Below are 23,541 nucleotides of genomic sequence, written 5' to 3'. Positions count from 1 at the left end.
TAAGTCTCATGTTGGGAATGGGCAAAACCAAAGACTACCTACTGGAAATAGCGGAATTGAATTAGGCATAGAGTTCAACTCAATGCAAGCAGGAGCTCAATTATTATCAATAATGGAGCTGTGCGTAGTGTGTGAGCTGCGGGCAAACAGTATAACATAGCTTTAAATTTTCTCAAGTCCGTGTGAGATTTCAGTAAGTAAAGTCAAACGGGGAGTAGGGTAGGGAGATATAAAAATTGAAAATATATTTTTTCCAACAGTGGACAGTAATGAAACGGTGATGTTAATGATCACATACCTTCTTGACGTGCGTGTTGACCATGGAGCGCAGATGGAAGCGCGCGGGGCACAGCGGGCAGCGCCGCAGCGGCGCCGTGTGCGCCGTCAGAGCGTGCTGGTTGCGCCGGTTCACCGACACGAAGCCGCGCCCGCACGTCTATAGACACGACACACTTTCTAAAGCCTGGTCCGTGAGCACGTAGAATTTTGTCCAATGACCCCAAGCTACCCATCCTTATCGCTCGCGCGTAATTATGTTGCTATCGCGCTCGCACACTCACTGCGGGCGCGCGTCGCACAGTCGCGACAGCAATATAATTACGCGCGAGCGATAAGGATGGGTAGCTTGGGGTCATTGGACAAAATTCTTCATGCTCACGGACCAGACTATAGCCAGCAACACGACACGGCACGACCCACGTGTTATGTGACGTCAACTGTTTTGACCAATCGTATCGCAGAATCGATGAAGCGCGTCTGGATTGGAAACGTTAAAAATTACCGTAATCGGGGCTCTGAGCAAGCTCTATGATCAGAGGATTAGGGTCTTGGGTCGGCTTTTGCCTGCCCTGCCACCCTATAGTTACGCCACTGACTACACTATGGCGTCACAATGCTCTGCCTCCATGGTCTATGTCAATCGTATGCTGCATAGACCATGGAGCGCAGATGGAAGCGCGCGGGGCACAGCGGGCAGCGCCGCAGCGGCGCCGTGTGCGCCGTCAGAGCGTGCTGGTTGCGCCGGTTCACCGACACGAAGCCGCGCCCGCACGTCTATAGACACGACACACTTTCTAAAGCCTGGTCCGTGAGCACGTAGAATCCCGTCCAATGACCCCAAGCTACCCATCCTTATCGCTCGCGCGTAATTATATTGCTGTCGCGCTCGCACACTCACTGCGGGCGCGCGTCGCACAGTCGCGACAGCAACATAATTACGCGCGAGCGATAAGGATGGGTAGCTTGGGGTCATTGGACGGGATTCTACGTGCTCACGGACCAGACTATAGCCAGCAACACGACACGGCACGACCCACGTGTTATGTGACGTCAACTGTTTTGACCAATCGTATCGCAGAATCGATGAAGCGCGTCTGGATTGGAGACGTTAAAAATTACCGTAATCGGGGCTCTGAGCAAGCTCTATGATCAGAATCGCGCCCGTACCTGTACGTCTAGACTGCACGACACGACGACAAAACATACATTAGTTAAGGCCGGGTAGCAGAGAAAATGGCGAAAATGAGGTTTTCATTTTTCATTTTTGAGGTACTAAACAGTAAAATTAAAGGCTAAGATTTTTATTGGGCATAGTTGAGGATATTTTCTAGGGCTATTAACGGATGGAAACACGATTTGATGAAGTTGACTCGATAGAATAAATTCCCAAAGTTACCTCTATTCGTTTTCTATTTATGGTTTTATTTTTAAAATAAGCGATTTGAGATTCTAAATCTTTTATAGCCTGACCGGGAACATAAAAACCCTCGCCATGTTGCGGAAAACTAATGGTACTAATTTCTTTTAATGGCAACAGTAACTGAAAACTTCATTGACATGTCACCTTGCATGTCAGTCTATTGCTGTCAAAGTGTAAACAAAGTTTATTTTAAATGTGCGCAACTGGTTTTATGAATTAAATTGCTAAAATATTTTTATAGTCGTGAAAGAAAAGTGGTTCACAATGTGTTAAAGTATTTGTCGAAGAGAAATACTAAGGATTCGGACAATATTTTCATTGAATAATGTTTCCGACAAAGGTTGTCAAATTGACTGACATGTTTATCGTATAGTACAGTCCACTATGAAAATTAGCTGTGGTTTGTTTCAACTACCTATTTTAAATTTTTTGTCACTTTCTAAGTGTTGAATTTTATGGGATTGGGAAAGAAGTACCGAGTTTGAAGCGTTCATGAGCAGACATTGCAGTTGAATATTCAAGTTCTGAATTTGATTATTGATGAATAATAAAATAAATTCTACTAGCTCGATTGATGGTTTCATTTAATTTATTTAAATCAGGTTACCTATAGTAATAATATTTTTTGTTAATTTATGAAAATATCAAATTAGCCCGTAATCCTGAATCCTGATACATAAAGTTAGCTTATTAATTTAACACAGGTACGACTGTACTCAGTGTTGCACTATCAAATGCAATTGACGCGCCTCTATGCCAGGGTTTTTATGTTCCTGGTCAGGCTATACTAAACTAAAGTTCAGAAATAACTTGAGGGCTTTTAACGGATGAAATTTTTATATTGCGTCTTATTTAGTTACTATGTTAAAAAATGTGGAAAAAATCGTCCATGACGGCTTGGACAATCTCAATCAGTCGCGCGGTGGCGCTTACGGAGGACGGACGCGTGTCAGTTTTTTGGCCGTGACAGTTCGCGATTTGTCAATATTTTTGACAATGATAACTTTGATGAGTCACAGTATAATAATATCAGTGTTACTGGAGAAAGCTTAAATTTTTGATAATTAAAAATTATCAATTTTGTCTACCTATTGAAATTTAAATCGTTCGCATCCTTTTAAACGAAGACTCTACTCATGATACATAGTACATTCCTCAAATATGAGACAAAACCAATGAGTTAAAATTACATTTTAATAGTACCTACATACAATCGTCTTACACTCTTTAGAAGAGCACACTGACACAAATAAATAATAAAAAATACTGTCTAAGTTCTGTAGCTAAAGGTCTAAGCTGTAAGATAGAAGAATCTTCTAGCCAAAAAGATGGCAGATGCAGCAGATGTCAACGGATTTAAAACTGGAGTTCATATGACTCCTTGTAGACTTGAGTGTCTACAGCGTCCCTTCCTCCACCATGCGTAAGAATTTTCACAAAAATACTGTCTAAGGTCTGTAGCTAAAGGTCTAAGCCGTAAGATAGAAGAATCTTATAGCCAAAAACATGGCAGATGCAGCAGATATCAACGGATTTAAAACTGGAGTTCATGTGTATCCTTGTAGTTTTGAGTCTCTAGAGCAGTGGTTCTTAACCTTTAAGTCATGAGGGACCATTTTACCAAATTTCTGTCTTGTCAGGGACCACCTCATAATCGGTCAAAACCAGTTGACTGCAAAAATCAGTTAAAAGTGGTTTTGACCAAGGTGTGCAATTGCACATCGTGGACCACTTGGAATGCCTCCAGGGACAACCAGTGGTCCGCGGACCACCGGTTAAGAACCACTGCTCTAGAGCGTCCCTTCCTCCACCATGCGTAAGAATGTTTCAAAAATACTGTCTAAGGTCTGTAGCTAAAGGTCTAAGCTGCAAGATATAAGAATCTTCTAGCCAAAAAGATGGCAGATGCAGCAGATGTCAACGGATTTAAAACTTAGAGTTCATGTGACTCCTTCTAGACTTGAGTCTCTAGAGCATCCCTTCCTCCACCATGCGTAAAAGTTTTCCAAAAATACTGTCTGAGGTCTGTAATAAAAGTCTAAACTGCAAGATAGAAGAATCTTTTAGCCAAAAACATGGCAGATACAGCATATATCAACGGATTTAAGACTGGACTGGCACCACCTTGCAATGTCATCCTCTCATTGTTATCTGTAATGTAAATTATTTTTAAAATGTATTTAAAAAATAAAATGTTCGTTTTGTTATTTCAATAATCTGACCTCTCAACTCAACTACACTACACAAACACCTTTGTTCGCAACTGTACTGACGAAACCTCGATATTATACCGTTCATTTAAGATGGCAAGCTTTTTGCTGCGGTAATGCACTCCAGGTAACCGTGTGTGATGCTTATTGCTCATAGTGATTTTCGATACAAAGCCCCGTACATACTTTATACATAAATTATGGAAAGAAAACACCCAGACCAATACAAACAAATATGTATGCAATTTTAGTATGATATTTTTATTTATTAATAAACAAAAAGACTGAACAAAATTGATGCGTGTACTGATTAATGTAATTAACCACATGCAAAGCTTTGTGAATTGCAACAACTATAATTTATTATCCAAGCTCTAAATAATCGCTACTACGAGTAACTGATCATAAAATGTTTTTCCAATCGCTCAAGCTCCCGAGGATCTACCGATAGGCGTAATCTTGAAATTCTTTTAGCCGGCGCGGAACTTCCGGAAGGTCGGGTGACGCCACGCCTCTTTGAATCGTGTTTACTTTGGCAGTTATATTCTATATTTATTCGATTCTAAAATATATTCCCAAAAATTTTGAAAGTTGTTTTAATTTGTATCACTTGGATATGATTTGTATTAAAAAGCGCTGTGAGTGTGACGCTTGAACGGAAGGAAGTCAACCTAACCTAACCAACTGCGTATTTCTAAACTGCGTATTTCTATACTGTGTAGCCGCGAGAGCTCTTTGGCGCGCTGTCTTCGGCGAAGTATTGCGCGCGCAGATTTTGACAGCGCGAAATACCTACTTTAGCAGAAATACCAAGCCTTAAGGAACCAAGGTCTTATACTTAGTGGCACGTCACATGCTGACTTTATGCTTAGCGGCCGCACGTTTGCGACACGACACAGTTCTGTAAGCCGCACCCGCCTCCGCGACACATGAGTTACACAGGTAGCGAACAGCGTCACAAACTCGCATCGGCACGTCGCGTCGCCATCTTGACACGAGAATAAGGCTTGATTTCCTTCTACGCTGACATTGATCGCGTACGTTAGACAAGCGTACTATGGCGTCACAATGCTCTGCCTCACATCGTGTAGTGTTTACGCGTACGCTGATGACTGCTAAACCAGGTTTATGGAACCTAGATCAGCTCAACACTTGATTCAGACTCGAGTGTAGAGTCATGAGTCATTGTGTTGTGACATAGACTATACTAATTCTGTGCATGTGGCCCTTGGCGTATCTAGGATTCTTTTCCAAGTGAGGGGGGGGGGGGGGGGGGCATCTCGATAGGGGGGGGATTAGGGTCTTGGGCCGGCTTTTGCCTGCCCTGCCACCCTATAGTTACGCCACTGACTACACTATGGCGTCACAATGCTCTGCCTCCATGGTTTATGTCAATCGTGTGCTGCATAGCCCATGGAGCGCAGATGGAAGCGCGCGGGGCACAGCGGGCAGCGCCCGCACGTCTAACATAACATGACATAAAACCTTTAAGAAAAAGATTATACCACGGACAATAAATTAAATTAAGGGGGCCTATCTTATCAGCAATTAGCAACTACCTGCCAATAATATTTTTCACAAAATCGCTTAAAAGCACGGAAATTTTTAAACCTTTGTTTGTCACCTGTCATCCGCTTTGCAATGGAGGGAAGTCGAACCTTAATTTCGAACTCCTCCTATGTTCTTCTGATTAATTTCGTTGCGGGTCCAATGACAGTTTAACTTTCCCCCGGGACAAACTTGACCTTCATTGGTTGGGTTTTTGTGGCGGTCAAGCTGTAGATCCTGGCTACACAGAAGTTGCAGTGGTGGGAACGAGAGGTGGGAATAGTCCCGTATAACATGACATAAGTAATGGCGCAATTTCACTAGTCGATAGGGTCCGCATGCGGCGTGCGGGAGATTTCTGGAACGCATGCCACAGGGCCCGCATTCGTGGAACCGTTTTCATTCGTCGATAGGGTTCCGCATGCGGAGTGCGAGAGATTTCTGAATCTGGATAGAAACAGGTATGGCGCGTCAGAAAATCTGAATGATGAATTTCATTGGTCGATACCACGGTCGGTATAATGCATGCGGGGAATCCCCGCAGGCGTTGTACCGAAAGCGTATCGACTTGCAACTTTCATTGGTCGTTATCTCGCATGCGGGGAGTCCCCGCATGCTGTATATCGAACGAGTTATCGACTAATGAAAATGCGCCATTAAGGAGCTAACTTATGGCGCAAGTATACTATGCGGAAAGTTGCCCAATTTGAGGCGCTAGCTCGCACACAAGTAACCAGGATAGTATTTACACTATTACGTCTTCGCCAATTTCCCCCATAGTGTATTTGCGCCATTATACTTAGAGACACGATCGCACGAAGTCGCGCGTGACTCGACACGACATAATACACATTAGTTACGGAACTAGTTCTATGCCACAATAGTTACAGAGCAAAATCTATGCTCAACATTACGACACATGAGTTGCTGAGCGAGCTCTATGCTTAGCGACAATCTCACATGGAACCAGGCGCTACACTCAGCAACACGTCTGCCACCACGACACCACACGGCTTATCAAATAGTGAACCAAGCTCTGTGCACAGTGACTCCAGCACAAAGTGGACTCTACTCTACACTCTACAGGTTGCTGCCGGGCGATATGGAAATGACACTCACATTGCAAGTGAACGGGCGCTCGTTAGTGTGCAGCCGACTGCTTTTAGCACTTTCCATTAGGTCCGAACACCTTATTTTTTCACTAAAACACAGCAATTGTTCGTGAAGTGTTTGAGAAAAAGTAGCTTTCTATCAGCTTTTACACAAAGACGCAGTAGCGTTTCGTTTACGTTACAGCCTCGTTTGAACTAGCTGTCAAAGCGACACCGCGATACGGATTTGTGCAAACAGCTGATGTTTGTTCGTCGTCCAGTCGCGTTTCAGTTGAAAATATTTAGCGCAATCCGGGCGGAGGATCTACAGCTTGACCGCAATAAAATCCCAAACAGTGAAGGCCAAGTTTGTCGCGGGGGAAAGTTACACTGTCATTGGCAATGGCTGTTCTTTTTACTGGTCCTGTTTTTTTGACGTTCATAAGTTCCTTATTTTTGACTAGCGTCCGCCCGCGACTTCGTACGTGTGGATCCCGTTTTACGCCCTTCATCTATCTTACGCGGTTTAGATTTTTCATACAAAAGGATTTTCCCGCTAATTCCCGTTCCCGTGGGAATTTCAGGAATTCCTTTCTTAGTGAATAGAATAGAATGTATTTATTGCTTTTTCTGTGTACAGTTTGCAGTTGTTAAGCTGCTATTCTATTCTATTCTATTCTAGTGCACCTCTACGGTACTTAAGCTACGTCCCTTCCAAATTTCAAGTGCCTACGTTTAGCCTTTTAGGCTGTGCGTTGATATGTCATTTGAATACTCACATCGCAAGTGAACGGGCGCTCGTTGGTATGTAACCGGCTGTGCCACAGCAGCGCCCGCTGGCCCAGGAAGCCGCGGCCACAAAGCTCGCAAGTGTAGTCTTTATTCTTCGCTTCCGCTTCGTTCGCTGCGATCAGCTTCTTAGCTTCTGCGGTCGTGAATGGACGCTTCTCTTGCTGCTTGCGTCTGGAAGATATCAGATAAAATATCAGTTAGGGATTTGAATTCGCTGCTTGATGCTGTCTTTCCTGAACAATATAGGCCTTTTTAAGGCGAGAGTGAATAGGCACTTACAGGGCATATAATAATATGTATCATCCTAGACTGCATCTCAGTTAATACCAGGTGCGATTACGGAAATACCTGCCTTGTTTTGCTTTAAGAAAAAAGCAACTCGAACTCTTATATTTTAACAACTAACGGTTAAATGCTAAATGTAGGTAACTATGTCCATATTATTATGAGTAAGTTGCAGTCAGCGTCAAATAGTTCGTGACACCCAAAGTGGCCAAAAAGTTGACAACAAACAACTAGTCGGCCGATAGTTGGGCCCGAATTTAAATTGAAAATAAAGAATCGGCCGATCCAATGTGCGCACTTTCATAATGTCCGTACCAACTATCGACCGACTAAAAGGCGGTGGTCTGCACCTAGGCTCATTCCAATTGTATCAAAGAAGTTGCGAACTTATTGGCTACTTTGTGTGTCACAAATTATTTGACGCTATCTGTTCAAGGGAGGTACAAGTAGGTAACCATATTTGGCTTTGTATTAAAGCTATTATAGCACTAGATGGCGCCACTAGCAAGTGACAGGACCGGCAGGACCTTAATGAGGGTTTTCGCGAATGAAAAATCCGCCAGATGGCAATACGTAGACGCGAGGTCCAAATGCTGCATGATTGGTTATTTTTGACATGACATTGACATCCACCAATCACGCAGCAGTCAGACCCCACATCCACGTCCGGCCATCTAGCGGATCTTTCATTCGCGAAAACCCTCATTGCCAGAGGCGCTAGTGAGCGCATATACGATAGCCCTTTTTAAAAGTTTTACCATAAGTAGAGTGTATGACCTAATCTCTAGTAGGGATAGCTATGAACATTTTTAGACCTGTAAGGTAGAGTAGGCGCCCAACGTTGATTTTTAGTTGGCCGATTTTAAATTGTATGAAGAATCGGCCAAATCGAATCGGCGTAGTGTGCGCACTCCCATACATGCCCATACTGATCAACTGCCCGACTAAACTATCGGCCGACGAAAAATCAACGGTGTGCGCGTCACTTTAGTCTTTACTAATACTTTTGTACATTTTTCTAACTAACCTCTCCTGCGCCTTGGTATACATTTCATGCTTCTCAATATGCTTATCATAACTGACTTTTCCCTTATAAACTCGTCCGCAATAGTAACAGGCGTATTTCTTATAATGGTTTGCATTAGTATGATTTAGTAGAGACTTCTCATCTGCTAAAATCATACCGCATTGCATGCACACATATTCAGCGTCGTCCGATGATATATGTCTGATCACCGCGTGCTCTTTCATATGATTTATTATCGCATCACGTTTTTTAAAGGTCACAGTACAAATGTCGCATCTGTATATGTTTGTATGGGTTTGTATATGAAACTTATGGAATTCCTGATCCTCTGTAAGTGCATCGCAAACCTAAAAACAACAAATAAGTTACATATTATTGATTTTGAATCAAAATATGAATTAAACAATCTAATTGAAATCATGAATATGCCTTTTTTAGAGCAATATTCTTACAATAATTATTGTAGCACTTGTTTTTGTACACTTATTGATTATATTAATCGTAATCAATATTTTTTTATTTATGCCAAATATACACACCTTACAAGAATATAATGTGACGCCATGCTCCTTTCTCATGTGCTGCTTCAGTTTAGCCGTAAATCTATATTTTATAGGACACCGGGTGCATTTTTTGCTGGTCATGGGCTCACGTTTCTTCCTTTTCTTGATCATTGCATAGTTATTATCCTTACGGGGTTTTAATTTGTATTCTAACTTAGTTAACGTGCCATTGGGCTGCATTTTATAAAACGTTGACTGCTCATTTTCTTTCGAGACAATTATAAAGTCCTCCTCTCCAGTTTTAATTTTAGATTTCTTTTGAGGTTTTTCAGATTTGACTGGGAATTCCTTTTCGTCAATTTCTGTTCCGTTATTAACTTCCATGATTTTATTACCTTTTGCTTGACTTTGAATATCATAATCAAAACTGGTTTCCGGTGACACTACAGGTAATGAAATACAAATAGACTCTCCTGATATATCATCAGCCATATCTATCGTTTTGAGGTAGGACTCCAATTCATCGGCATAGTAGTGAAGCAATTGATCGTTGAATAAGGTGTTTACGTAGAACTTGTAAGCATTTGATGCGGCAATAAAGCATTCTGAGCACGCATTATAGTGGTCAGTATCTGAAATCTTTAGAAATGTGATGTTTTAAAATGTGTCTGTTTAAATTAAATATTTACAAGAGAAATTAAATTGCAAATTCTAACCTTAATATTACATAGGTCCCTCAAAACATCAGCTATGCAATACTCCTTGTCTTCCTTGCAGATCTTCGTAAAAATATTTTCACAATCGTCGGTCAGAGGCTTCAAACAAATTATACACAGGTTTTCACAAATCGTGCCATTTGCAAGATGTTTTAACACGAGCTTCAAGTCCAGGTCTTCGGCCATAGTCCTGCTTGGAATTTGAGGGGCCCTGGTAAAATAAAAATGGTATTTTATTAGGGAAATTCATTTTCAACACTGTTTGTGAAGTTTACTTTGATTTATTTTGGATTTTACCTCTCAATCGGTAAAGATGCGTTTTCTGATAAATTATTTTGACAGCTGACAATGGAAGCGTTCTAAAAAATTACGAGCCCTCCTGTGATGTGATGCGTGCGAGTAGTAGTGATGTCCGTTTATTTATTTAATCTACCGGTATTTTATTGTACAGCAGACCATTACTAAATACCTAAGTTTCACAATAAATAAATAAACTAACTTATTAAACACAATTTGACTCCTACCAACCTGGCCGTTTAGCAGTCTAAGCGATATAATTAACATAATTATTTATTTAATTAATTACCTACACATGTTTTAGGCCTTTTTACGTTGTTTAAGTTTAATAATGTCTACACTTTGAACTGAATATAAACAAAATTGTATCTTGATTATTACCCTGTATTGTAAATACAGGTGTTTCTAAAGGCTCTTGAATGAGCAAGCATTTTAGTTTCTTTTTTACATATAGGTGTCCATTTAATAAGTAGAATTAGCTATTTAAAAACAATAATGTGTATCAATGTGTATCTCAATATTATTTACTGAGTCGATTATTTGATAATATCGATATAATTTTTTTCAACATAACAACACTACTACTAATGATGGCCAAATGAAATAATCCAAGTCTGTAAAATTCCAAAAAACGATAATTTCCATTTCGATGGAAAATGGAATGGAATGCCAATAAGAAAAAAAATATTGTCAAAAAAATGGTTGCCGATTTGTATTGTTGTGTATGATATCGTTTTTTGCGAATAACTTCATCACAAAGCTGTTTAAATTAGTAATTTCCACACAAATGTATTATTAACTATAGATGGAGTGTAAGAAAAAGGATAATTACTATTGATTTCGTAGCGTTGCTTGGTAAAGAGGTAAGTATATGTACGGTACGAAACTACCAGTTTATTTACAAATTCCAATGTTTTATGCGGTTTTCTATACAAGGCGACTGTTGTTTGAATAATTCTCTTGCATAACAGCTAGTGTTCCCGGGGCCTATAGGCTTTTAGGCTTAAAATTAAGCCTATTTAGTTCTTTTTTTGGCCATGATAGACTACTAGGCTTTTAAAAGGCTACTCATTATAAAAAGCCTATAGGTTTAAAAAAAACCTATAGGCCTAAATAGCCTTTTAGGCTTTATTTCCGACTAAAGTCTTTTTCGAGTAGTAGGCTTATTATAAGGCTATAGCCATTATTCAGGTTATGGCTTAGTATGAATTAAACAAGTATTTTGTATTGCATTTATTTTAAAATTAAATAAAAACGAATATTATTTGAAATTGGAAATAATTAAGTACGTAATTGTTATACATTATTATTATCATATATTTCTAGGATCCCATCATCAGATCCTGACTTGGTGACAATGGGACCACCTCAGAAGTGTACCCTATCGAACAAAAAAAGAATTTTGAAAATCGTTCCACAATTGACGGAGTAATCGGTGAACATACATAGAAAAAAAATACATACAGTCGAACATAATAACCTCCTTCTTTTTTGAAGTCGGTTAAAAATAAATATTCATATTCATATTCATTTATTGCATCCTGTTGTACAATTAGGTGTTTAAAAATAAATAAAATAGACCTAGCCTAAAGGACGAAAAATCTTTATAGGTTTTTAGCCTTTTAGCCCTTTTGTAGGCTAGGCGCAATATGCGCCTAGCCTACAAAAAGGCTAAAAGCCTATAGTCATCGGGTGGACAAAAAAAGGCTATGAAAAAGGCCTAGCCTAAAGGCCTAAAAGACCTTTTTAGGCTTTTTTCCCGCTGTAGCCCCTAATTCATAGGCTAGCCTTAAAAAAAAGCCTAAAAGCCTATAGGCCTCGGGAACACTAATAACAGCCCTTTTAATATCAGTAAAACACATTTATTTTGTATATTTAATGATAGTCAACATATCTATGAACTGTGTAGCCTGTAGGTCTTAATTTCGTTGTAAATCCTCGCAGAGTTGGTCTACAATATTGATAACATTGCTGCTTATTTCCAGACAACATGGAGCAACTTAATTCAATACCAGATGCTCTTGAAAACAATGTAGAACATAAAGAACCGCTGGACATAAAATCCGAACCAGATGTAAATTTAACTCACCAAGAAAATGTTATGGTTAGGATCAAAAATGAGGAGCAGGCTCTCCTTGAACAAACAAATGAATCTAATATGTATTCCGATCCATCCTTTGATATGGGACACCTACAGGTTAAGGAAGAAGTTTCGATGGAACATGTCCCTAATAACTATGAGAATGCAAAAACAAATGAAGAGAGTCACAATTCAAATATTGGAATATCTGATAGTGCAAATAAAGATATTACAAATGCAGAAAATACAGAGCTTGAAGCAAATGCAGATGTTAAAAACGAAATGATAATGAGCGAGGACTCCCTAGTTTCGTACGATTACCCAAGTTTTGATGACTCGGTGAGCATGGACAGCAATGACATTGCTGCTTTGGGTAATGTAGAAACATGTCTGCAGGAAGAAATACATATTAAGCCTGAATGTCTTGATGGTGCTGAGGTAAAAATATTAATACTTAATTTTAGAATTTTAAATATTAACTTGTGAACTGAAGTATTCAGAAAATAATTAATACTTACTTATAAATTTATCCTATGCCAAAATATTCATCAGTGCTGCATTGCCATTCAAATCAAAAGTAATTCTAATAAGATTTTTAAACCATTTTGGGTAGCAAAAACACATACTATCTCGATAAATCTTCTTATTGTGTTCTAAAATTGCATTTTTCAGGATACACACAGAGAAGAATATCACAACATAAAACAAGAAACTGATGTTGTGACAGAAACACATTTAATATCAAATAAACTTATCAACACCACGTCAACGGTCACCAATCCACAGGACGGAATGATTGAATCTCACACCACAAAGACTTTAGTCATGGAAATATTACCTGTACCTCATGGAGAGGTAAACATTTCCAAAATAGGGAATCCAGAAGAAATCCTACCCACAGTATACAACGAGATGGACTGTGAAGACATGTTCCAATTAAATTCTATTACGGGAAATGTGTTATCATTGGAACAAGAAGCATACGGTTTGTTGAAAGCCAAGAAATCTCAGAATCACAAGGGCGTTATGCATCCATGTCTAAAATGTACGAAGGAATATAAAACTGCTGCTTTGTTAAAAAGACACATGTCCATTCATAGTACAATCGAAAAAAGAGCTATGGGCTTCATCAAAGGACAGCTAACTAAGAAAGCAAATCGTAAAAAACATTTCCAGGAAATAGAAATGGAAAGTGAAATGATTACCTTGGAGACGATAAAAGCTGAACAATGTGATTTAGATGTAAAGCCAGAAATCAAGAAGGAAGATTATGAATGTACCTGCGGCAAACTGTTTCAAAGAAGAAGCAGAATGGAGACATGTCTACGTTCTCACAATGAGTACGCAGATGCTAACCCAAGCCACCAATGTTCTACTTGCTTGAAATACTTTAGTGACAAGAACGATTTAGCTACTCATCGAAAAAGAGCGCATACTAAGAAATTTCACTGTAAATTTTGTCCTACAGACTACAACACGAGGAAAGAGCTATTTAAACATTTGCAGGCACATCAAAAGGTTCAGTTGATGGAGTATAAAGTTATATCAGAAGTTGTGTTGGGTAAGCAGAAGTTGCGATGTTTTATGTGTGGGAAAAGCTATGTTGAACTATCAGAATTGAAATGTCACGTCATGGAGGATCACACCAGTCCGTACAGCTGTATGCATTGCAAGAATACATTTGCAAAGATTATTGAATTTGGTGATCACATGAAGACTTACCATCCGGATGTAGAAGGGCAGTCGGTTTTGGACGTCCTCGAGGCGTTTTCTTTGTTAGTGAAAGCTTGGAAGTGCGAGGAATGTGGCTTACAATTTCACGAAGCAGACAAGCTCGCCTTGCATCAGATAGAGAAACACAGTCCAGATATTAAAGCAGATCCGCAGTTTCAGTGTGAGGATTGTAGAAGAGTGTTTATTAGTCAAAAAGGTCTCACGTCTCATAGACGGGTGCATCACAGTGAGGCGGTTGAAGAAACTGAGCCGACCATAAAAGGCATAATGTGTTTGGAATGCAGAAAGATCTGTAAAGACATGGATGCGTTGACATCACATATGAGGCTACATTCCCCGGATAGGAAATACCCTTGCAAGTTCTGCGATTTCCGGTTTTCGACGCCTGAAAAGAGGAAAACTCATGCGGAGTTGCATACGGGGGACATGAAGTATGTGTGCTTTATTTGTGAGTACCAGTGCAGTTCTGAAAATCGGTTGAAGCATCACAAAGGTTCTGTGAAGCATTTGAATATGAAGCAGTATTTGGCTTCTGGGGTGGCGTTTGCACAAGAACAGTCAACGACTGAAAAGTCACAGCCCGAGAGCGAAGTCAAAGGGAATGACATTCAAAGCAGTGAAACGGTGCCTTGCGATGTCTGTGGAGACAGTTTTCCCTCGGAGAGGGAGATGTTAGACCATAAACAAACGCACCCATTCATAGAGTTCCCCAACGATGATAAACCCACAAGAATATTTTTCAAATAAACCACTCTTGCCTAACTTAAGTGTTAACACACATTTAATATGTACAAAATAGGTTAAAGTTAGTAACTTGTATTACAAAGATGCATATTTTAGAGGTATTGGTTTGGTACAGAGTTATATTTAAAAAGCATATATTATTAAGAGGTATTTAAGCAAGAAGAGGTTTTGTTTTTAGAAGGTTTTTATTGGTTTATGTTTGATAACAATTTTTGTGTTTAAAACCGTTTGTACCCAAATCCAATATTCTAAACTTTATTAGTAAGGAATAAGTTAGATCAAAAAGGAACCATCAATGGTGAAAACCATTAATGGTGAAAACGGGCATAAGACTTAATTCTGAATTTTCGAAGTATTTAGCGATTATTTTATTTTATATTTCGATTTGATGGCTATGATTTCGTATTCGAATTGAATTTTTGATTTTTATAAAACGTAACTAGAGGCAATATTACAAGCGATTCTATCTACGTTCGGTGTTTCATAAACCCAGTATGTAACTATTAGTTTTATATAAAGTTTTTTCTATCCACATTCGGTTTTTCATAAACCCACTAATATGTAAAAATGTTTGTTTTATATAAAGTTTTTACTATTCTAAAGGGTGCAAATGGTTTTAAACCAGATTTTTTTTATTTTCTTTTGCCAATAGGCGTGCAATATTGTCTTGGGAGAGAGGGATACTTGAAACCATTAAGGTTGCCTGTGATTTGACTATAGTTAGATATAAAGTAATATGCAGCTTCGTATTATATCGGCAGTCTAGTCTAAATCATGTTACTTTTAAGCTGTATAATGTACCTATCGTCCAGTTTTTAATTCGAGTCTGTAAATTGAAGCCTAAATGCTAATTAAGTCTCTACTTTAAAAATGTTATAATTAACATAAACATATTGAATTATAATTAATATAAAAGCTGTGTACATAATTACACAGGTGTCTATTCAATATGGAAAGTTTTAGATGGATGGATATCACGTCATATGCTAGGCGCGCGAAGGTTTACTCAATGTTGTCAATAATATGGTGTAACTTGCTTTTGCGCACCACACGCGTATTTTTTCTTCTTTTCAGAGCGAATATTTTTTATACAATGGGTTCACCCATTGCCCCCGTTTGCGCTAAAAAATTTCAATTGTAACGCGATTGGACGACGAACGAAAATCAACTTTTTGACAAATCCGTATCGCCGTATCGTTTTGACAGCTAGTTTAAACGAAGCTGAAACGTTAACAGAGCGCAACTGCGCCCTTACGTTAAAGCTGACAGAAAGCTACTTTATTCTCAAACGCAATTCAAACGCTTCACTAACATTTGCTATGTATAAAAAATAAGGTGTTAGGACTTTAAATGGAAAGAAATCGAATTGTAGATTAGCTGGCATGATATTGGAGCGCAAGTCGCGCGAGACTGGAGTTGAAACGCGAATGAATTGGAAAATCAAAAAAATCAAAAATATTTATTCAGTTTAGACCACAAGTGGCACTTATGAGTATGAGGAGTCATTACATATTAGCGCAATCGGGGACCTGTGCCCCGATTACGCTAATTTTTAACGTCTCCAATACAGACGCGGTTATCGATTTCTTCGATTCTGCGATACGGATTTGTTAAAACAGCTGACGTCCGGGCACGTTGAAGATGAAAATTTTTAGCTTAATCGGGGCCCAGGTTTAATATTCAATAGCGTTCGACTATTAGGTATCATTTGATTGACTCGAATAAAAGACTGGACTATAAAAACAGGGTGACCTTGTCATTGAATTAATATGGGATTTTCAATCAAGAAACTGGACGGATATTGTCTGTTTGACATCCTGTTTTTACCCGCAGAAGTATTTGGATTTTTTTTTGCATTTTTTTAAATGCCTTTAGTCACACTCACAAAGCGCGTTTTCCAGTGAAACTGTTGTGCCTCAAAATATAATATTACAATTCTTTTAAATAAATGATAAATTAATCAGTTTGAAAGACTACGTATCTAGTGTACATGTTCTAAAGATGGTGCGGGACAAAGCCGAATTTTCGAACGCATTTTGTATGGAGTTGGGACTCTGAAGTTCGACCAAACCAACGCGATCAGCCCGCGTGCGCGATGGCGATCCTACTGATTTTTACTATCGCCATCATTATCGCGCACGCGTTGGTATGGTGCTTTGCTTTTGGTGTTTGGTAGGCAAACGAGCAGACGGATCACCTATGACTTTAAATCGCTCGTATCTCGAAAACGGTACGTCCTAGCGCAAAAATAAAGTCAAATTTGCCCCCTCCCCGTAGACCACCCCTATAAAAGTATGAACTATCAGATGAAAGAAAAAAAGGCATTTTTGGCTTTTTCAAAAAGTTTAATATTTTCTAAACTTAACTCCATAATAATCATCGTCAAAATTTTTCTTAGTCTCAATTTTATACAAAATGCGTTCGAAAATTCAGCTGTGTGTTGGAAACTTTTTTGTATTTTTTGACCGCAGTTTTTCACCGTTTTCGTGAAAATTAAGCGTCATTTTTAGTGCACCACCTCTATGTACTTAAATCTGTAAGAATTTAACATCGATTTTGATTAATCCTACTTAAGGGAAGTGCAATATTGTGAAAATTATGATGAATATTTAAATCCAGATTTCAAATTGTGTTATTTATTTACAAGAACTGTAATAATCGTGGGCTCAATGACCAATTTGAGTGATTTTTTCTCATATTTCTCGTTGTGTTCACATTAATATTATTCCTCCACTTGTCATTGATATAACACAAATGTAGTTGTTAATGTTTAGCTGTTATTCTCAGTGCCTGATATTGTTTTGTTTTGGCAGTGTACGTGTAAGGGAAATTTCACATTGGTGGCTTTTTTCATACAAATAAAAAATATTAAGTTATTTGTAAAGAGGCAACTTGTTTTGTCATGATTCTGCTAATGTGTAGGTTCCCTTGCGTTTATGAGGTTAGATGTTGGGGATAAGTTTTATTAATCTGTAATTTTGATTCATATCAATTAATTTTAAGGCGCAAGTAGCTTACTAACAGTTTTTTTCATTCCATCTAACAGTTCTAATTTGTATAATGAAATTACACTATTCTCCATCTTCAATTAGCTTAACTCTAGATTAAAACAACTACAGTTTGTTGTTTTTTTTTTTCAGTTTAAACAATGACTAAGGTTGTGTGTAAACCTAAAAAAATTACAGATTAATAAAACAATTTATTATGCGTTGTCGAAATAAAACGAGTGAATATTCAAATGTTGTTTATTATCACATACATACACTCCATCGTCATTTACCCGTCCGATCTCACTACCCAAAGTGCCTGTTTAGAAATCAACATGCTAAAAAGTTAGTATTTGATGAAACAGTTACATTTTGAATTCTAAATCAAACACGTTGAGTTCAAAATACATATTACAAATGGGTTTAGTTAGAAAAACTTGCAAGCAAAATTGCTTTCTCATAACAATATTTATTGTTCTTAGATGCCTGACAACATAGCTAGGTGAAATCACCTAGTATTTCATAAATATTACAAAATATTCGTGTCAGTGGTTTTGAAATCATCTTAGTTTCATCAATAAACATGAACGCTGACTCTCAGTCTATGACTTGATATACCTTTTACCAAGAGTTATCTTTAGGTAACTCGTAAAGGACATTGTCAGAAACCGCCTAAAAAACCGCCCAAAAACATTAACCCATCATAATTATTTTCTATTTTTTTTAATACATTAAGCACCCTTTCATTCTAATGGACACTTAAGCATTGAAAAATTAAATAAATAAGTCTTTTAACGTTTATTCTATAATACTATTACAACTTCCGGACGTTTTGGTGCGTGGCATGGTCTAAAACCTATCAAGTTCCATAATTTTTGCCGATAAAATCTGTACGAGGCATTACCGTACTTTATTGCTGGGAGTCCATGTATAGTGATGTTCCTGCGGCCATCATAGACAATAAAATATCGATTTTGAAAATAAAATAAATCGATTAAACTGCTTTGAAGACTAGATTTGCGTTAAAAGCTAAAAAGATATTGACAGTTTGACACTATTACAAGAAGATATCTAAAGTGTCCAACTGGTCGAAGGTCGTAAATAAAATAAAAATAATTAGGACCATAAACTGATATTCATGGTATCATAACTGTAAAAGTGTCAGAATCCGATGTTGAATCCAATGCCAGTTGAAGTGTGAGAAACATATATATTTTTTTTTTATGTGACAGGAGGCAAATGAGCAGACGGATCACCTGATATCAACCTAGTATAGTTGCCAGTCTCTCATAATCTATGCCAATGAGGGTTTTCGCGATTGAAAAATCCGCCAGATGGCAATACGTAGACGTGAGGTCCAAATGCTGCATGATTGGTTATTTTTGACATGACATTGACAGATATCCACCAATCATGCAGCATTTGGACCTCGCGTCTACGTATTGCCATCTCGCGGATTTTTCAATCGCGAAAACCCTCATTCATAGCACATGTATAATAATAGACCAAATGAACTTTTATAGATTGTGAAAGAGAAGATAAAGATTTTATTATTTTATTAAAATCTTGCCACGAGGTAGTTTTTCAGTAGAAACCAGGATTGGATAATCGCTACAGGCAAGTATCAGAACATTTTATAAATATTTTTAATCGATTATATCCATGTGAATCGTTTTAATAAATTGTCATTTTACTTTTTCAATTAAAACTTTTTCAATCCCTAGTCTTGTCAAACTGTCATAATGTCAACAAATTATAAATGTCACGTCAGTTGACTCAATTTCAGTCTTCTGTGCGTTTATTGTATTTTTATTTCAATGAAATAGTGCTAAAGGGTTAGTACTAAAACTGAAAGCCTTTTTTCAGAAAGAAAACCAATGTGGTGCCCTTATTATTCATGCTGTTTGAAAGTTACAAGTCAGTGATACAGAGTTGCCGACATTATAACTCCGTAGTGATACCATACCAAAGAAGAAGTTTTCCTAAACACTTGTGTTGTTTTTATATGTGATCGAATAAAAAGGATTAATTCTACTGCTCAAATGGAATAACTTATCCCAAGAGACCGAATATAAAAAAAACCTCTCCATAGAAATTATCACCATCACGAGGATGTGAATTTTTTTGAGAATTTGATATTGGTCCTGTAAGAAAAGTAGTTGTATTTCAGTAGTAGAATCAACCCATCTTGTTTCATCAGCAAGAGTAACTATAAAAACGCCCTGTAGGTAGGTATTATTAAGCTGAAGAGTTTGTTTAGTGTCAAAGACTGTCACACAGTGTAACTTAAATTGGCATATTATGATAATGAACATAAAAACTTAAATAAATATTTATGTTAATATTTTTTCTATTTATTTATTTTCCCAAAGCTTCACAGTGACAGCTGAAACAGCAATACTGTTAACAAAACAGTAAAACTAAACTTGGAACAAACTGTTACAAATATGAGGGGTTTAATATTTTACAAATTAAAATAAAACCGCATGTTGCTTTACTTTCTCGTATAGGTAATAAATGTAATTAATGGCTAGATTATTAATGTTACTTTGTTACCCTCAATAGTGAGGAAATCTTATAAAATGGTAACCCTGATTTTTATTGTCATTCAAGTGCTCTTTCTTCGCATAGGCTTCTGTGATTTGGCCAAGGGCCACACACATTGCGATAACATTATGCGACATTGATTTGACAGCAGCAGAGTGAAGTCTTGCGACTATACAAAATGATACCCTGTAATCGTAGCGCATACAGACATAGACGGGGCGGGGCACATAGCTCGTAGAGCTGATGGCCGCTGGGGCAGGAAAGTTCTTGAGTGGCGACCACGAGCCGAAAGACGTAGCGTGGGCAGGCCTCCCACTAGGTGGACCGACGATCTGGTGAAGGTCGCGGGAGGTGCCTGTATGCGAGCGGTGCAGGATCGGTCTTCGTGGAAATCCTTGGGGGAGGCCTTTGTCCAGCAGTGGACGTCTTTTCGGCTGAAACGAACGAACGAACGATACGTATTACCACTATTTACCAGACATTACTATTTATTGCATACTCGCCGGATTACACGTAGGAGCACGCGCGTAACAGCTTCGGCCTTGCATTATTATAAGATCTTGTTCCGCCCTTTTACGAACTTCCTCCGTGAGGATATCCCCGCCGAATTCTATGATGAACCTATCAAAAGTCATATTCTGCAATGTCAACCCACCACAAGGTGGACCGACGACCTGATAAAGGTAGCGGGAAGGCGCTGGATGCAGGCCGCTACCAACCGTGCGATGTGGAAGTCATTGGGGGAGGCCTATGTTCAGTAGTGGACGTCCTGTGGCTGAAATGATGATGATGATGAAGAAATGAATGAAAATGACAAATCTTCGAACGTGTATAATACCGTGCCAAAGTAATCATATAATTTTGGCACCTTAATAACTATTGCCGTTTTTGTTGTAAAGATCATGCAGCGCTACTTGCGGATATTATTGGAAAGAAAACTATGTGGGCTCTAGATCTGAAGCCGCTTTAACGAACACGAAGTGCTCATACAATGCGGCGTATTTTCTTCCAGTCTTTAGTCAGGACTTTAGTCGAATTAAAACCCCGGTTGAACGTGATATAGCCGCACTAGAATACGATGCTTTTTTGCATAATCGCAAGACTTCGTTCCGGTGTCGACCGAATGTTATCATGATGTATGTGGCCCAGGGGTTACCGTAGCCGCTAAGGTTTGAAACTTCTTGCTTAAAATATTGTAGTCTTTGGCATAGACTACGATGGTAGTCATGGAGATAGGAGTTTGTTATCTCGTGTCAGATGTAAATGGTGAAAAGAAAACTCATGATTCGTGGTATTTTTATGTAATATGTAGGTATTTTATAAAAGTGGAACCCCGAGTGATCTCCAAAACCCATTCTATTATTATATACGATTCGGCTTCGATATCTATAATACAATAGGAGTTTATTTCATGTGTCAGATGACAAGGGTGGAAACAACCTACGATTCATGTTGTTTATTTACGTGCAATATGTGGGCATATTGTAAAAGTGGAATGCCGAGTTGTATTTCTAAAACTTGTTCTATTATTTTATACTATTTGGCTGCGACTCGGCGTGACGACAATACAAAACATTTTTCGCGAATCGGTGTTCATACATTCACACAATACATTAGACGCCATGTTGTCATAAACGACATATTATAAAATCGCTGTGATTTAATATTCTTAATCATTAATTTTATGGCAAGTGTCCATCAGGAATCATTGTTCTTACACACAGAATCGTATTATTTCGCTTTCGGGTAGTAATATGTCAAAATTGTTGGTTCTTTAGGCGAACAATGTATGGAGAACGAACATTGTCCTTTCATTATTACTAAAGTCCGGTCGCCGCGCAGATAAAATTTCGTCCAACGACCCCAAGCTACCCATCCTTTTCGCTCGCGCGTAATTATATTGCTGTCGCGACTGTGCGACGTGCGCGGCGGCTGCAAATAAGGATGGGTAGCTTAGGGTCATTGGACGAAATTCTATGTGCTCGGCGACCGGACTTTAGACTCTCAAATATTTTTTTGATTACTAAATAATGTGCCCGTCAAGGAATACAAACACTTTAACGAATAATAGATACTTAGGTAAAAAAGGGTCTAATCTAATATTAAAAATGTCGCCTCTGTCATTCGTATTATCAAAGACTAACGAATAGTTTTGATACAAAAATGCCACTCTTTTCAAACCAAAATAGCTACTGCCAAAATGTGATTATATTAAACAGATTTGATACGAATGCCACAAACGACACTGCCTAATTACCGGATTTTTAGAATCGGTTCGTTTTTTCTACATACTGTATTAGAGGTTATGCATAGAGTATTATTACGTTTTATACTCAAATCTACTATTTATTGCATAGAACACTTGAATGGGACTCCAAAATACATATTTTCAATCCGAAAGACTAAATCTTAAGTAGGTACCACTATTGCGTACAAACATGTTATGTACTATAGGGCGAGCGCTTAACTCAGTGCTTAAGGTATGGTAGCGGCACGGGAGAGGTGACATTGACATACTATCCGTTCGCGATAAGTTTGCCGCTGGCGATATGACGTCACTCGAAGAGAAGTGTCTATAACTATAGCAAAGTATATTGAAAATATTTTTTATTTATTAATATTGATAAAAATTGTGTATTTGCGTAAAATAAGACACATTAATTGCGTTAATCACTAACTAATTGCGTATACCGGCAAACTTAGCGCGAACTGGTAGTATGACGTTAATGTCACCCCAACCATACAAATATGCAGAAGATCTGAAGTCTCGCTGACCAACTGCAACGTCACAAAAACACCCTCCCCTGCTACTACCATATTATGTATATTAATACATAGTCAGTGTTAGGGTTACATAATGAACTATTAGATAAGCTTAAAATCGTGTATGTACTATCATATTCAATAATTTACACTAGAAGTAGGACTACATTAGGGATGTTATGGATATGTAGTTTCGGTTATGGATACGGTTACGGATATTGGAATAACTTTGTTACGTCTTGTTTGAATAGTGTAATTGGCACTACCGTTCTATTCATGAATAAATAAATTGTAAATTATACCGGTTACGGATATTTTTTTATTTCGGATATACGGAAGTTTCGGTTACGGTTACGGATATCCATAGCATCCCTGGACTACATCACTGATTTATGATACTGTTTGTCAGTTTAAGAAAATAGCTAAGTGCTATTGTTTAGAATAATAAATAGATAATACATAAAAAATGAATACACATCAATAGCTTAATGTCCCATGTATGTGTTACTTTTGTCAAA

At 38.2% G+C, this 23,541-nt stretch overlaps 2 protein-coding genes across 2 annotated transcripts; one reads left to right on the top strand and one right to left on the bottom strand.

The window, feature by feature from the left end:
- Positions 1–677: 677 nt before the first annotated feature.
- On the bottom strand, positions 678–10,260 carry LOC135084656 (zinc finger protein 260-like). Its single transcript, XM_063979431.1, has 6 exons — positions 10,169–10,260; positions 9,872–10,082; positions 9,192–9,794; positions 8,653–8,999; positions 7,328–7,511; positions 678–1,053 (listed from the first exon to the last, which is right to left on the bottom strand). Exons 2-6 carry the CDS (start codon positions 10,055–10,057, stop codon positions 916–918), a joined length of 1,458 nt encoding a protein of 485 aa, XP_063835501.1. The 5' UTR covers positions 10,058–10,082; positions 10,169–10,260; the 3' UTR covers positions 678–915.
- A 646-nt stretch (positions 10,261–10,906) lies between these two features.
- Positions 10,907–15,663, top strand: LOC135084515 (zinc finger protein 98-like). Its single transcript, XM_063979289.1, has 3 exons — positions 10,907–11,031; positions 12,154–12,686; positions 12,921–15,663. The coding sequence occupies exons 2-3, from the start codon at positions 12,159–12,161 to the stop codon at positions 14,727–14,729; spliced, it is 2,337 nt and encodes a 778-aa protein (XP_063835359.1). The 5' UTR covers positions 10,907–11,031; positions 12,154–12,158; the 3' UTR covers positions 14,730–15,663.
- Positions 15,664–23,541: the final 7,878 nt, after the last annotated feature.

The sequence above is a fragment of the Ostrinia nubilalis genome, chromosome 26, assembly GCF_963855985.1.
Source record: "Ostrinia nubilalis chromosome 26, ilOstNubi1.1, whole genome shotgun sequence".
NCBI classification, from domain to species: Eukaryota; Metazoa; Arthropoda; class Insecta; order Lepidoptera; family Crambidae; genus Ostrinia; species Ostrinia nubilalis.
This window is presented reverse-complemented; position numbering and strand designations above follow the sequence as displayed.

What these genes read in the sequence shown, in the direction of transcription:
- LOC135084656 (XM_063979431.1), bottom strand. Translation starts at nt 10,057, where the DNA reads ATGGCCGAAGACCTGGACTTGAAGCTCGTGTTAAAACATCTTGCAAAT. An exon ending in TCACATTATATTCTTGTAAG is followed by an intron (nt 9,000 to 9,191) that starts GTGTGTATATTT and finishes TGTTGTTTTTAG; the next exon opens with GTTTGCGATGCACTTACAGA. An exon ending in AGCGCCCGTTCACTTGCGAT is followed by an intron (nt 1,054 to 7,327) that starts GTGAGTATTCAA and finishes TCGTGTCTATAG; the next exon opens with ACGTGCGGGCGCGGCTTCGT.
- LOC135084515 (XM_063979289.1), top strand. Translation starts at nt 12,159, where the DNA reads ATGGAGCAACTTAATTCAATACCAGATGCTCTTGAAAACAATGTAGAA. An exon ending in AATGTCTTGATGGTGCTGAG is followed by an intron (nt 12,687 to 12,920) that starts GTAAAAATATTA and finishes TGCATTTTTCAG; the next exon opens with GATACACACAGAGAAGAATA.